The following is a 15659-nucleotide window of genomic DNA, read 5'->3' on the forward strand; positions in this document are numbered from 1 at the left end:
TGGCTGTGAAATAACAAAAATTCCTTATTATTTTTAATGTTGGCAGTTCTGATTTTTACCAATTCCTTCGTCGCTGTCACGATGACAGACAGCTATTTGATTTTGAGGTTAGTTATCAATCGAGTGTCAGTTCAAGTCAAGATTGCTGATTGCAAGTGATAGTAAAATGACTTGACTGAATTTAAATTCATTAATTTTATACAAATACTTGTCCACTACAGTGTTAGTGACAAGTTGTTTAACTATTCGTTGTAATTTTACCGCTCTTACACATAAAAGTTTCGAATGCATTAAGTGTGCAATTTCGTGAAATTGAATGAAAATAAAGTTTGTATAAATAATTAGGTATGGAAAGTGAGAAAACAAATGTGGTCCGTGTGGGATCTAGGAAAAGCGAGGTTTGTATTCCACTAATGTTATTTGATTTTTTCAATTGGAATATATGTTACGTGAACTTCCGTCAAAGGCCGAGGTCTTAACCTATATTCGTAATCAAACGTTCCGTTGAGGAGTAACAATTTTAAATAGCTTCGTATCAAATATAAAAAATATGAAATATGCACTTTGACCATATAAATTCACAGATATTGAGCATGTTTTGCATGTTGCCATATCTATCAATAGTGAATCTTGAATCATCACCTCACGAAACGTCCGCGCTGAAGGGCTCAGAGCCTACCCTTAGTTAGGGGTCTGGTCAACTGTAGCTTGACTTCACACATGTCATTAAATTATAAGATATTTGCAGACATTACAATATTTTCTTTCATTTAAAATGTTTGATAAAAAAACATATAAACACCCTGTCGGTTTTTTGTGCTGCTCCAAATAGTTTTATTACATTTTTAAATTTGGTTCTTGTCCGATAGATTAAAAAATTTAACATATTGGTACAAAGTGGGATTCAAACCCAGGTCTGGCAGATAACAAGTCAAGTACCCCTTAACCACTGATTCCATGTATTGCAGTGTGAATAATTAATGCCTAGGAAAACCTTTTATGTCAGTCATGAAATGTGTTTTCTGACTGCATAATTCTTTACAAGTAGTTAAATAAGTAATAAATAAGTTATTAAGTCAAGTAATTAAATATGTATTAGTTAAACATAATGTTATAAAATATTTACTCATTATATAACAATTTTTCCAGTTGGCACTTATTCAGACAAACTTTGTCATAGATAGTCTGAAAAAAGTATACCCTGATAAGGAATTTATAATAGGTAAATATCTTTTATTTTTACCAATTTTACTAATATTGTAAATTTGAATGGTGGATGGATGGATGTTAGAAGGTATCTCCTAAACTGCTTAGTTAGGTATAGTAGAGCTTAGTCTGGACGAACACATAGGCTTTTGTTTTTTCTACAAAGTCAAAGACATTCGCAAGCAACAGCTAGTGTGTCATATTTTGTATAAAAATTAGGCAAAGCAGCAGTGGGATGCCTAATGTATATTGGTCTAATGTCCATAGACATGAAAACCAGAGGAACTACAAATGTATTACTGGCCTCTAATAAAATATAAAAAAACTAACCAACAATTTCTTACAAAATTAGTTCAAATAAGGATTTGTCTCTGGATCTAGTTATAATTGTGTTTCAGAAGATATCCATTTTTAATTGTTGGAAAAGTATGCTTAAACAATTTGTTTTAATCTACTTCAAAAAGGAGGTTCTTAATTTCAATTTTTTTTCAGTATCTATGACAACATTGGGAGATAGAATACTCAATGTGTCATTGCCGAAGATTGGAGAGAAATCTCTATTCACAAAGGATCTAGAAGATGCACTCAGGAATAATTCTGTTGATTTTGTTGTACATTCACTTAAGGATTTGCCGACTACTTTACCTGATGGCTTAGCTATAGGTGCTGTGTTTGAACGGTGAGTCAAGTTAAAGTTACATACTTAATGTTTTCTTGTAGGAAATATGGTAGTTATTACTTATGTTCCTAATAAAGTAAAACCTCGATAACTCAAAATTCGGTAACTTAAAAACCTCTATAACTTTAGAAAATAATATGTTCCCTTCCCATCAGAGCCCAAAACCTCTACAAGATAGACCCTTGATAACTTAAAACCTCTATAACTTAAAGTATTTTCTGTTTCCCTTGGACTTTAATTTATCGGTTCTACTGTATTACCAATCTAAAATATTGATTTGAATTGATAGTGGCTTGTTTTAAAATATGTACAGTGAGCTACATAAAACATGACATATTAAATTGTAACAGTTATGACATTTTAAAAACATGTATAAACTTGTGGTTTTAAAAATATATGCATTAGTTGGAAGCATGTAGTTAGATGTAGCTGTAAATAATTTTCAAACTGAAATTGTATATGTTTTCGAAGTTTTGTAAATGAATATATATTTGTATAGCTGACTGTACTTCATAAAATCGATACTTCTGCAAAATTTGCATGTCATCATTATCTTGCAAACATGTTTTTGTCATAATGATTGTATAATTTTGACTGAAATTAACAGATAACATAATAAATTGTATTTTTTCAATTTTTTTTTTATATTTTGTCTCTTGTAACTTGATCTGTTTCTCTTAAACTCGTTACTTGAATTTTTAATGTTAGCTTCTTTCTTCTACAAACCATTTATGGGCCTTGGCTTTGTCCAGAAACTTCTTCAATTTCAGCCTATCTCTGGCCACGGTCCTCCAGTTTACAACGCCATCGTTTTTCGCATCTCGCTGCTTCCTAGTTCGATAAAAATTCAACATGAATTGAACGCATTTATATTAATAAAAACATTTCCTTCATAACAACGATAAAGCGAATCTTGCATTTGCACGATAAGTTATCAAGTTATTGGACTCATTTTAAATCAAACTCCAGTTTTATTTATAAGAAAAGGCCAAACGGTCGTCTGATAAATGTTAACGACAATGGAAACCCATTTTTATCTATACTATTATAATAAAGCTTAAACACACACTTCTTGGTTGCCTAAAATGTCAGCAATTACAGCATATTTTTGAATTATTCTTTTTTTGATAAAAAGCCCTACACTTACATCATGCTTTAGGCTATATATTTTCATACCATTAAACTTAGGGGTTAAATATATTGGATAAAAACCCTAATGTGGGAAAGGGACTATAATTTGCTGCCAACATCCAGGAAGCAAGATTGTCAAAGTTTGTCATGTCATGTCATTTTGATATTTGCTATTGATAATTTGACAAATGTAAACAATAAAATAAAGTTTTCACAATTTCATGCGGATGAAGCCGCACGGGAACAGCTAGTACTAATCTAAAACAAAAGAAAAGTGTTAAAACCTACGTTCTATATTCTTTCTATACCTTCTGTACGTATAATAAAATTGGAGTGTCTGTAATATCAAAAGAAAAATAATTAAATGTCGGAAAGATGTATTTGAGTTGCTGATAACGAAAATCGCATTTAAAATTTTTTTGTCTGTCTGTCCGCAAGCTGCGTTTATTTTACGCAATGAAACGGCTGGGCCGATTGCGACTGGACTATCACTGAAGAGTAGCTGATATAGACGGGCATATTATAGACTACTTTTTTTTTTAATATTGCGAAGTAGGGCAAGAGCTAGTTGATAATTAAACTGATTAAAAAATAGAACATAATTTTTTTAATTGCACAAATAACTTAAAAAGTGAATTTTAAACTTTCTAGGTTTTTATTATGCTTATCTTAATGACAACTTTAAATAGTAAAACATTTATTACAACTTAGTTAAATATGTTGAGGTAATTACATTGGTTACCAAGTAATTTAGTACCGACCTTCTTTGTAGAATGGTGAAATCGACTTTTTATTAGGATCATTAGTTACAAAGGAAATAATTACGTTTTATTTGTTTACAGTTAACTTTAATATTATGCATACAATTCGAATATTTATGCACGTGAATTGAAACTTTTTGAAATCTACAATTCTATTATACCTCATTTTAAAATACCTCTAATGGTTTAGGCAGCGTAAGCCGAATAATGTTAAAGTTTAAGGAATTTTTAACCGTCCAGAAACACGCTGTTTATTAATAGTTCCTAAACATTAGTAATAATAAAATATAGCCTATTGTTACTCACAGATAAATTATCTTTCTGATGATGAAAGAATTTTTAAAATCGCCTCAGTGGTTTTTGAGTTATTTCAATACATACAAGAATACATAAAAACAAAGTTTTCCTCTTTATAATATTAGTATTGAGTAGTCAAGATGTCTAGATATGAATAATTGTGTTTATAAAATTCTATTTGCATTTTTTTTTGTTGAAATCTACTTTTTGTTATAGTAGTCAGGTTTATTTAATGTCACTATTTGTTACAGAGAAGACCCAAGAGATGCATTGGTACTACGAGAGGATTTAAATACGCACACTTTGAGTACTTTACCATCAGGATCTGTTATAGGTAAATAATTGAATACCCGTCAATAGCCTAATGGTTTGGGGTACGGACTACCGATCTTGAGGTCGAGGGTTCGAATCCCGCCATTCGACTATTATCGTGAACCATAGCCTAGCGCAAGCCTAGAGCTTAGTTGGAATGGTTAAAGGAAATATTAGTAAATAAACAAAAACCTACTAATATATTTATTTAAAAAAAAATCGATGTCTAAACTCCGTACTTACTGTAGAGTACTTCCTTTTTTAATTCTACATGAAATCGAATTGTTTCCTTTCACAATGTTGGTAATACAAAGATAATGATTTGATTACTCTTGACAGTATTGTGATTTTTGTCCCTAGTATGACGGTTTTTTCCAATTTATTTAACTCCTAAGGTTAATAGCGTGGAAATATATAGCCTAAAGCGTGCCGTTGTTTGTAGGTTTTTTTTTTATTAAAGAAAGAATTATTCAAAAATATGCTGTGATTGCTGACATCCTACGTAACTAATTGGTTTGTGTTTACGCTTTATTATATTCGTATAGATTTTAAACACGCTTATTTTCTATCAAGTAAAGCCAGAAAACCTCTTAAAATCATAATCATACAATAACAGTACGAAAAAAAGCAATTTTTAAACCATTCATAGATTAAGTAACTATAAAACGGCCAAAGAGTAGTTCACGTTACCCTTTTGTTAGAAAATCTATCTATACTATTATAATAAAGCCTAAACACACACTTCTTTGTTGCCTAAGATGTCAGCAATAACAGTATACTTTTGAATAATTATTTTTTTTAAAAAGCCCTACACTTACGTCACGTTTTAGGCTATATTTTTTAACGCCATTAAACTTGGGGCTGAATATTTTGGATAAAAACCCTTACGTGGGAAAGAGACCATAAGTTGCTGCCAACATTAAGGAAGCAAGGTTGTCATCATGTCATGTCACTTGACATTTGCTATTAAGAATCTGACAAATATAAACAATGAAATAAAATTTTTAAAATTCCATGCGGATGAAGCCACACGAGAACAGCTAGTAGATAGATATAGATGAATTAGTAGAGTCTTTTGTATATGGATTTTTTTTTAATAGACTTTTTAAAAGTATAACCACAAATATTTACTTCACAGGTACCTCCTCACTTCGTCGTACAGCACAGTTAAGAGGATTATATCCGCAATTGTCTGTGATCGATGTTCGAGGAAACTTGAACACTAGGCTGAAGAAATTGGATGCACCAAGTAAAGAATATTCTGCGTTACTTCTTGCTAATGCTGGACTGGAAAGGATGGGATGGGGGAATAGAGTTTCTAAAGTGAGTAATATAGATTTTTAAAGCTATACTAATATAAAGAGGAATAATTTGTATTTTTGTATATTAAAATAACTCAAAAACCTACGGGGCCGTTTTTTCGATCAAAATTCAGCTGTTTTGGCTACAAGCTCTAACAAACATCCATCTAAACTTTCACATTTATAATATTAGTATGATTTCCAAGTACCAACATCTATTACAAAGTATAGTGGTAATTAAATTGTCAAATGTTACTAATAGAAAAATTTATTCCAGATATTACCGTGTTCAGAAATAATGTACGCGGTAGGTCAAGGGGCGTTGGCAGTAGAGTGTAGAGCAAATAATGAAGATATATTACAAATGCTTGCTCCCTTCAATCATCCGGAAACTTATTGTAGAGTGCTAGCGGAGAGGAGTTTTCTTAAAACATTGGGTAAGTGTTATTTGACTACTCAGGTGAACTAACAGAGTTTAAAATTTACGGGATAAGTAAATTAATAAGTCTGCCAATACTTAAAAATTAAGTTTGTTTTAATATACTAATGTAATATTATTACATAAATGTTATAAAAAATCATAAAATTGTTTATGGCTAGTCATACTAATTCTTACTGATATTATAAATGCACATATTGTGATGGATGTTTGTTGGAAGGTAACTCCAAAACGGCTAAATGAATCTATGAAATTAGAAGAACATAGACTACTTATTATGTTTTTAAAAAATTTAACCCTCAGGAACCTGACATTTTCAGGCATTTGTATGTCATTTTTACTACAGACTTTGTTTTGTATCTGTGTCAAATTTCAATAAGATATGTTGAATGTTGCAGAATTATCGAGTAAACATGAAAAACCAATAATAATGTCATCATCATCAACTTGCCCTTATCCCTTATGGAGGGTCGGCACAGTATGTGCTGCTCTTCCATACATCTCTATCAGCTGTCATATCTGAATCCACTCCTTTCTTAAGCATATCCTCTTTCACACAATCCATCCATACTTTCTTCGGTCTTCCTCTTCCTTTGTAGCCATCCACATTCAATCTCAACACTTTCTGGTAATAAACCAATAATAATGTATCACACGGAAACCGTAACTATTTTCGGGATAAAAAGTAGCCTTTGTGTTTTCCAGGCTATGTTCTACATTTATAACAAATTTCATTGAAATCCGTTCTGCAGTTTATGCCACAAATCTAACAAACATCCATCCAAACAAACTTTTATATATGTAATATTACTAGCTTTTGTATGCGACTCTGTCCGCTTGAAATTAAAAAAAAGCAAGTAGTAACGTGTTCTTTCAGACTCTACATCTATACCAAATTTTATCGAAATCCTTTCGGTATAGGCTACAAACTAACAAACATCCATCCATCTAAACTTTCGCATTTATAATATTTGTAAGAAGTTAGTAAAATATTTATTTTCCTGATGTTCCTAGGCGGTGGTTGTAGTGCCCCAGTAGGTGTTTCAACTAAATTAAAAAACTCAGACTCCCAATACAAGTTTACGATAGATGGCGCTGTATGGAGTATGGATGGAGCGACAAAGATATATGAAACATTAGAGTTAGTGTTGCCACAAATAAAAAAGACACAAAAACATAAATTAAGTCCAACGGAAGAAACTGATTGTAAAAAATTAAAAAAAGAAGAAAACGGAGCTCCGAAGGGACTTGATGCTGTTTTAGAATTAAATAGAAGAATATCTGAAAGAGAAAATAATGTAAATTGTGAAGATACAAGATCTATGGAGGAGATTGCCAGTTTAAAATGTCCAATGTTTTGTGGTTTGTCTGAGAATAGCAACATTCCTATTGATGTTATTGAGAAATGTGAAAAATTAGGTAAAGATTTAGCCAATAATTTGATATCTAAAGGTGCTTTAGAAGTTATGAAAGTAACACAAGATTATATAAGAAGTGCGGCTCAAAAATCTTGATTGTTGATTTTATTTTTATCTATGTTAGATACAGGGAATTGTTTATATTATTCATTTAAATCTATATTGATTCCTTCGTGACATTTAACATAACCTTTTTTGTGTCAATAGTGTTGCCATTATTTAGTATTTTATATTTATTAGTAATTATTATGTTTTTATTTAGTAAATACCTATATTTATGTTACATTCGGGTGCAGTTCATATTTTTAATGTTTTTTTTTTGTTATTTAAACAAAAGAAAAATGTTGAAAATGTGCACAATTTAAAATATTACAAAGAATTAGAGCTCGCTTGAACGTGTAAAATATGTGAAGGAAATATCAGAATTTGGTCCATTATCTGATAGTAACATCATTTTTAAGCTATCTGAGCCTCAATCAGCTAGTCTTGGGACAGGTCTTAAATTTCTAAAACTTGTACATATGGAAAAGACATGTTTTAATATATTATTCCTACTAAAGTTGTGGAGGCTGATAAAATTTATAACAATTTATTGATGACTACGTAAAATATCGTAAGTCACGAGTACTAAAACTACACTAAGCGTTCTTAAGTGGCAGCGAACCTTATAAAATTATCTATAAGGGGTGATGTTAGCTTTGTATTTTTGTTATTCAAGTACTTATTATAGTAAAGTGCCCAACATATTCAGTTTTAGTCAAATTTAGGAGGTATATAAATTTTATACTTGTATTATATTATTACTTCTATAAGGCTATAAAGAGACTTAATAACATAGATGCTTGTGTCATCAATTTAAATACTGATTTTCCAAAATCCATAGACAATATGACATTGTCAATGGAAAGTGTAAAATTTCGCATTTCTGTTAAATTCGATTATTCACTGTGCTGTTTTAGTACTAAAATGGAATTAAGCTGCCTACCCTTTATTTGAATGCTGGTGCAAATTTTACTTATGTTGGGACGTTTTGTATCAAAGTACTTATGTATAGTTGTATTGTTGAAAATAAAACTGGTGAGTGACATGGGATTTATTTTTATTTTATTTTTTTAATTTTTAATAATTATTTTTCCTATGTTCCTTGTTTAATTAAATTGTGCAAAATGTTTTGTTGCTGGCGACTTCGTCCACGTAAAATTGAGAAATAGTAAAAAAATCGCCTTTGTTATTGACAGATAAATTACATTTTTAATGGTGAAAGAAATTTTTACAATCGGCCCAGTAGTTATTACGCGAATTAAATACATACAAAAATATAAATCTTTCCTTTTTAAATAGTAAAGATTTGTAAGAATTTCTACTTTAACGGGATTTTATTAAATTAAACAGCAATAGTAATTCAATACTTTTATTTCACAATAAAAATTAATCGAAACAAGCATTCCATCATACCGGAACAAACACCTAAATAACATTAACAAAACTACTTAAAACATCCCTTTGAACATTTCTCCGAACATTCGAGACTTACACTCATTGTCTATGGTTAGAAAACTATTTGGCGGCAAACGAAAAAAACTGTTTTAATAAAAAAAAAGAAACATTTCCTTTAATCTCGTCAAAAGTAAAATAAAAATTTACTTTTAAAACAACAAAATAAAAGCATTTTTGTATAATCCAAATCAGATTTTTATTTGGTTATAGCCTAACGCTGACAGCCAATTTCGTAACTAACCTAAAAAAACTACACGATAAAGAACAAATTTACTTCTCCATGCCTATATTTAGTTTGCATTCAATCAGAATATACAAAAAAATGGCCTTTAAAAAATATATTATCTGCTACAACTTTAAATTTATTGCTGGCAATACACTTCAGTACAGATTAAATAAAAATATTAACAAAATCAGTATAAAACCATATAAAAAAACAAAGTGGTAAGTTTGTTTTAATTTGGAGTTGACTGAAAATATATTAGTTAAAGAATAAACTTCAATTTTCAATTAAGTGAAACCAAATTTAATTTATAGGCCAAGTAAAGAAGTCAAAATTGCTTTCAAGTGTCAGCTAACTTCTGACAGTGCGATTTACTCCACATCATCCTCATGCAACGAACTGCTGGCTTTCATCGAAGCACGGAGACGCTCAGAAACTTCTGGAAGCTTCTTCAGAAGCATATGGAAGATCGGAGCTGGCATCGTTTGTTGCAGTACCTGTAAGATGTTTATTTATATATCTAATTCCGCCGGACAGTCATGCCAGTGGAAATAGCACCCCTTGACATCAAAAGCAAAGACACTTAGAACTTAAGTTAAAAATAGCAAAATAGTATGTAAAAATCGATATCAATTTTCACTTCTATATTATAATGTATTAGCTAAAAAAACACTTAAAAATTTAATTATAATCAATACCAGTTTATGTTTTAATTTTTATGCCAAACTAAATTTGCCCGAGACTCCGTTCGCATCAAATTAAAAGACAAATGTAAGTAACCTAGGTGTTCTTCCAGACTATCTTCTACATCTGTGCCAAATTTCACTAAGATCCGTTCAGCCGTTTAGGCTACAAACTTTAACAAACATCCATCCATCTAAACTTTCCCATTTATAATATTAGTAAGAAGTAAGATGTTTACTAAGTACAATCCAGGAGTCTATCAGTGTCCAATTTTAAAACCTTCATTCTTTTGAACAGTTTGGACAAAGTTAGATACCGAACAATAGGAATTTCAAATGTCTCTATATAAGAATTCTTTTTAATACTTATTCATGAGGCAAAATTTAGCTCATCACAAGGAACAAGGTGATTTTCTGTAATTGGTACACTGCACATTTCCACAATTGTACATTGCTTTATCATTTTCACATTTTGTACAGACAAATCATCTACAACACAAATTTAGTTAAGAAAACAGCATATAAAAAACTAGTTAATTACAAAAAGAATAAAAGTCAGCCAGCTGTAACAATAACTAGTATGAAAGTAATAAACACTTTCAATGTACTCTACCATGAAAACAAGCAATTAAATTCAAATTTGTTGTATACAATTTGTACGATCACATTTAAAAAAAAACTAATTTATTGCTTCAAAATAATCAAACACCAAGAAAATATTTTTTTTTTTGTTTGGAAGTAGTAATTAGTTATAAATATTATAAATGTAAAAGTTATAGATGGATGTAAGGAGATATCGCCAGAAAAAGTGAACCAACCTAAATGTTAGTGTCAAACCAAAGGTGGAACATAGTCTGGAAGAACATGTAGTCTACTTTAGTTCTTTTTAATTCCAGGACAGAGTCACAGGCAACAGCTTTTCTTTTATAATAAAAGGGGGAAACAAGCAGCGTGAACACCGAGGTGGTCAACGACGCCCATGGACATACAACACCAGAGGAACTACAGAAGCGTTGCCAGCCTTTTTAGTACATATTTTAAATACTAATAACTACTCACACTCAACAATTGCTGTGTCTGTCCGCAAACTGTAACAGCTTGTCCGAGATGCTCAACACCGGCTTCTAAATCACCTGCAGCCAGTAACTCTTCACCGAGCTGAATCTAAATAACAAACAATTCATCTATTTATATTGTTACTAGTGATTTCCAATACTATGATAGAGGATGTACAAAAACATGATCACTAAACATGGAGCTGATTATTATGGAGAAAAGAGTTGGGGGTATCATCATCATCACCAGCTCACTATAATTCCCCACCAAGGGGCTCGGAGCCTACCCTAATTTAGGGTGACTAGGCCATAGTCAACCACGCTGGCCCAGTGCGAGTTGGTTGACTTCACACATATCTTTGAATTTCTTCGCCGATATGTGCAGGTTGCATCACAATGTTTTCCTTGGGGGGTATACAAGTTGAAAAAACATAGCAGGATTCTCCTAAACTTGGTCATTATATACCTTTTACCATACTAAACAATTAAATGCAATTTACAATTTTTAACACAATGTATAGTTTGTGGTTGAGTTTGGATTTTAACATTAGAAAATATAGACACATTAGAACCTCGATAACTCAAACCTCAGTAACATAAAAACCTCTATAACTTCAAAAAATAATATGTTCCCTTCATATCAGAGCCCAAAACCTCTATTGCATAGACCCTTGATAACTTAACATATTTTGTGTTTCCCTTGGACTTTAACTTATCAAGGTTCTACAGTATAATGGATTAATTCAATACCTGCTGCAAGAAGAATCTCTGCATCGCTTCATGATCATTCATATCGGGCAGTGGGCCACCTAGAGTGCTGGACCTTGATGCATTCTTCTGTGCCTTTTGACGTCCTATATTTGTTTTAAAAATATTTACAATAAATCTGATTTATTAACATAATATTTTAACAGAATAATTGCTTGATGTTATGACCATGTATGGTCAAGGCTTTATATTTTTATATTGCTCTAAATGCTTTAAATAAAGTTAAACAAAAAAGGTTTATATAAAAGGCTTAACCTCTATAATACTGTCAGTTCTACATATTCTTTACGAATAAAGCAAAACGAAAGAATATCTGAGGAATAGGATCTACAACGTGTTCTGTTACAGTCATGTAACTTCTTATTTTGCAAATAATGCATTTTCATTGAGGTTACAAAATCATGGACAGTTTTGCGGCATTGTGATACTTTATAGGTTGTTATACAACATTCAAAGTTCTTTTAATATATTATTTGCGAAGAAAATGGACACAAATGTTAAATATCAATAAATAAGGGTTTAATATAGTTCAATTAAAAATACTTACGTTCCCTCAACTTCTTTTTGAACAGAGGATCCTTACGTCTCTGTTGATCGAAGTATACACAATAGCCTAGAAATAGTGTCCCGGCTATACCGACTGCGATTCCAAGGGTAGTGCGAGTAATTTCCATATTAATTGAATTTTGCGTATTTAGTAGATTCATAAACCCACCAAAATATTTTTTTACTTTCGTTAGGTAAAGAATATTTTGCGAACCACCATTTAATACCAAAGAGTATGAGAAAAACCAGAGAATGACAAAGGCTCACGATTAGCAGTTTGGCTTTGATTGTTAATTATGTCGTAATTTTTTATAACCCATGTTAAAATGTGTTTGTGTTTAAAAATACAAAACTGGAAAAGATATTTTAATTCAGTATTTTATTTGTTTTATTAAATTCCTGTTTTAAAATGTTAATCTATTAATTTTCTTGCCATAACCAAAAATGTCACATGTATACATGAATGAAATTTGAGATTTCGTTTTCTTGTAAAAATAGATGTAATTTAAATATATGCCGGCCGACCCTTGTAAGAAATTTGCTTGTGAGATCCAGAGATGCCTATCCGGTAAGCAAATTCTTCATTATTTTATTTACCAATTGTCCTGCCGACAACCGACATGGATTAGTCGCCATCTTTGCTTCAACCTTTCAGTCGCCTCCACGGATTTGCGGGCGTTTCATCGCCTATTTTCAATGTTTTGCTCAATTATATCATTAATGTTTGTGTCGAAAACTACGTAAAAAGTTTGAAGTGTCTTGCGTAATACTTGAATGCAAAAATGAGTTTTTTCGGGTTCGGTCAAACTGCTGATATCGAAATCGTGTTCGATGATGCTGACAAGCGTAAAGTTGCCGAAGTGAAAACGGATGATGGTAAAAAGGAGAAGTTATTGCTTTATTACGACGGCGAAACCGTATCCGGGCGGGTTAATGTCACTTTACGGAAGCCCGGTTCGAAATTGGAGCATCAAGGAATTAAAGTAGAGCTCATAGGTCAAATTGAGTTATTCTATGACAGAGGGAACCATCATGAGTTTATATCATTGGTGAAAGAGCTAGCGAGGCCGGGAGATTTGCTTCAGCACACGTCGTATCCATTTGAGTTTGCCAATGTCGAAAAACCTTACGAAGTGTACACAGGTGCTAATGTCAGATTAAGGTATTTTCTTCGAGCTACCATTGTTCGGCGACTCACAGACGTCGTAAAGGAAGTTGATATTGCAGTTCACACTCTGTGCAGCTACCCTGATGTGTTGAACTCTATTAAAATGGAGGTAGGCATTGAGGATTGTCTCCATATAGAGTTTGAGTACAACAAATCTAAATATCACTTGAAGGATGTCATTGTAGGGAAAATTTACTTTTTATTGGTTCGCATCAAAATCAAACACATGGAAATATCTATAATAAAAAGAGAAACAACAGGAACAGGGCCGAATACTTTTACAGAAAATGAGACGGTAGCAAAATACGAAATAATGGATGGTGCTCCAGTAAGGGGTGAGAGTATTCCAATAAGAGTGTTTCTAGCAGGGTATGATTTAACACCTACAATGAGAGATATAAATAATAAATTCTCAGTACGATACTATCTTAACCTTGTTCTGATGGACACAGAAGACCGTCGATACTTTAAACAGCAAGAAGTTACACTTTGGAGGAAGAGTGATAAATCTAGATTACCATTGCACAATCCTCATCATCCACAGACATTGTCTCATCCCCCAAGCATGCCTACACAAAGACAACACAATGTTTCAAGTGAAGAAAATACTACAAGGGGACTATTACCTTCTATACCTGAAAATACTATGCAACGGTCTGTCTCTCCTATGTCTGATGTCAAACAGAATGGACCCACTGAAATGGAACAGGAAAGGCCAGATGTAATAACAAAACAGTTATCAAACACACATATCCAAGCCAATGAAGTAAATAACCCAATGTCTGATAATGAACCCTCTGAAACACCCTCTGAACAAGTAGCTGATAAACAAGAGATATCTGAAAAACCATTGGCAGTTAAACCACAGGTTGCAGAAAGGCCACAGATTGCAGAAAAACCACAGGTAACAGATAAACCTCAAGTTGCAGAGAAACCACAGGTTGCAGAAAAACCACAGATTACTGAAAAACCACAGATTGCAGAGAAACCACAATTGGAAAAGCCAGTAAGCCAGCCTGTACTTGTTGAAGCTGATCCAAGTCAATAACCTTTGCGTAATCGCAGATTTGCTGTTCTTGAAATGCGAACTGCATGTTTTCTACTTTGAAAACAATTGTTTAAAGTTGAGAACAACTTTTTAGATCATTGAGAGTATATCAAATAGATGGACATATTATTATTGCGCTTTTTACAGCTTTATTTATATATGTGATATGCTGTCAACTTGTCTCCCGATTATCTATGGTCATATAGGAGTATCATGTTATGTATAAATTAATGTAATTAAAAATATTGTACACATAGACTATGATTTTTGTTATGATTTCATTAGCACATAACTATTTCATTTAAACATATCATGATAAATATTAATGCAGTGCAATTTCTATTTTAAACAACTAAGTATTAACAATTTTTTGAGAAATCAAAAAAGACATACTTTGCAGTGATTTGCAATGATTTGTCCAGAGGTATCTTTTCTGAACGTTCATAATTATGTGTACATGCAAAATTTAAAAAACTTTTACACCTTCAGTTTTAAGAACATGCATTCAGTAACATATATTCAATTGTATATGCATATAATTTTGATAACAAAGATGTATAGTGTTTGAACTTTTGTCAATGCCCAGGTCACAGAAAGGGTCACCAAAAACAACACACAGTCCTCAATTACACCCCCTTAAAAGTAATGCCGCCCTACTAGTATTTGAAGGTACAAGATCTAAAATGCAGTTAACTGTAGTTTTGTAATAATCAGTTCATTGCACAAAACATTCAGTCCATAAACAATTTTATCAAACCCAGTTGACCTTTTATCAAAGTTTAAACTTTAAAATATGAAGATTTTACATTACTTAACTAAAAAATTGTATTTTTTTTTCAAGTTGTTTTTGCAATAATGGCAAAAATGTCCTATGTTAATAGAAAATTGGAATGTTCTAGAATCAGTGGGGGCTTGTAATTTTTACGATTTACTCCTCATGATCTATGACGTCATATGTTTTACGTGTCGCCATTTTCTTTTCATGCTGTTCCTTACTAAAGCAATATAATTAGGATTAACGCTATTATGAAATTAAAAAATTATGACATTATTGGGATAATAGGAGAAATAATAGGCAAATAAATATATAAGAATATAGACTATTTGAATATGAATATGATGGTTTA

The 15659-nt window shown here is 31.7% G+C and overlaps 3 protein-coding genes across 3 annotated transcripts; 2 read left to right on the forward strand and 1 right to left on the reverse strand.

Moving 5' to 3' along the window:
- Positions 1-101: 101 nt before the first annotated feature.
- Positions 102-7829, forward strand: LOC106108767 (porphobilinogen deaminase). Its single transcript, XM_013290029.1, has 7 exons — positions 102-398; positions 1150-1222; positions 1699-1885; positions 4326-4408; positions 5525-5709; positions 5965-6124; positions 7141-7829. Exons 1-7 carry the CDS (start codon positions 348-350, stop codon positions 7638-7640), a joined length of 1239 nt encoding a protein of 412 aa, XP_013145483.1. The 5' UTR covers positions 102-347; the 3' UTR covers positions 7641-7829.
- A 1110-nt stretch (positions 7830-8939) lies between these two features.
- LOC106108849 (mitochondrial import receptor subunit TOM20 homolog) lies at positions 8940-12554 on the reverse strand. Its single transcript, XM_013290136.1, has 4 exons — positions 12318-12554; positions 11753-11856; positions 11007-11111; positions 8940-9761 (listed from the first exon to the last, which is right to left on the reverse strand). The coding sequence occupies exons 1-4, from the start codon at positions 12475-12477 to the stop codon at positions 9636-9638; spliced, it is 495 nt and encodes a 164-aa protein (XP_013145590.1). The 5' UTR covers positions 12478-12554; the 3' UTR covers positions 8940-9635.
- A 367-nt stretch (positions 12555-12921) lies between these two features.
- Positions 12922-14793, forward strand: LOC106108846 (vacuolar protein sorting-associated protein 26B-like). Its single transcript, XM_013290133.1, has one exon. It carries the CDS (start codon positions 13099-13101, stop codon positions 14530-14532), a length of 1434 nt encoding a protein of 477 aa, XP_013145587.1. The 5' UTR covers positions 12922-13098; the 3' UTR covers positions 14533-14793.
- The last annotated feature ends 866 nt before the right edge of the window (positions 14794-15659 follow it).

Source organism: Papilio polytes, unplaced genomic scaffold (genome assembly GCF_000836215.1).
Source record: "Papilio polytes unplaced genomic scaffold, Ppol_1.0 DF821400.1, whole genome shotgun sequence".
Classification (NCBI taxonomy): Eukaryota; Metazoa; Arthropoda; class Insecta; order Lepidoptera; family Papilionidae; genus Papilio; species Papilio polytes.

What these genes read in the sequence shown, in the direction of transcription:
- LOC106108767 (XM_013290029.1), top strand. Translation starts at nt 348, where the DNA reads ATGGAAAGTGAGAAAACAAATGTGGTCCGTGTGGGATCTAGGAAAAGC. An exon ending in ATAGGTGCTGTGTTTGAACG is followed by an intron (nt 1,886 to 4,325) that starts GTGAGTCAAGTT and finishes TATTTGTTACAG; the next exon opens with AGAAGACCCAAGAGATGCAT. An exon ending in GAGTTTTCTTAAAACATTGG is followed by an intron (nt 6,125 to 7,140) that starts GTAAGTGTTATT and finishes TGATGTTCCTAG; the next exon opens with GCGGTGGTTGTAGTGCCCCA.
- LOC106108849 (XM_013290136.1), bottom strand. Translation starts at nt 12,477, where the DNA reads ATGAATCTACTAAATACGCAAAATTCAATTAATATGGAAATTACTCGC. An exon ending in CAAAAAGAAGTTGAGGGAAC is followed by an intron (nt 11,857 to 12,317) that starts GTAAGTATTTTT and finishes AAACAAATATAG; the next exon opens with GACGTCAAAAGGCACAGAAG. An exon ending in AGAGATTCTTCTTGCAGCAG is followed by an intron (nt 11,112 to 11,752) that starts GTATTGAATTAA and finishes TTTGTTATTTAG; the next exon opens with ATTCAGCTCGGTGAAGAGTT.
- LOC106108846 (XM_013290133.1), top strand. Translation starts at nt 13,099, where the DNA reads ATGAGTTTTTTCGGGTTCGGTCAAACTGCTGATATCGAAATCGTGTTC.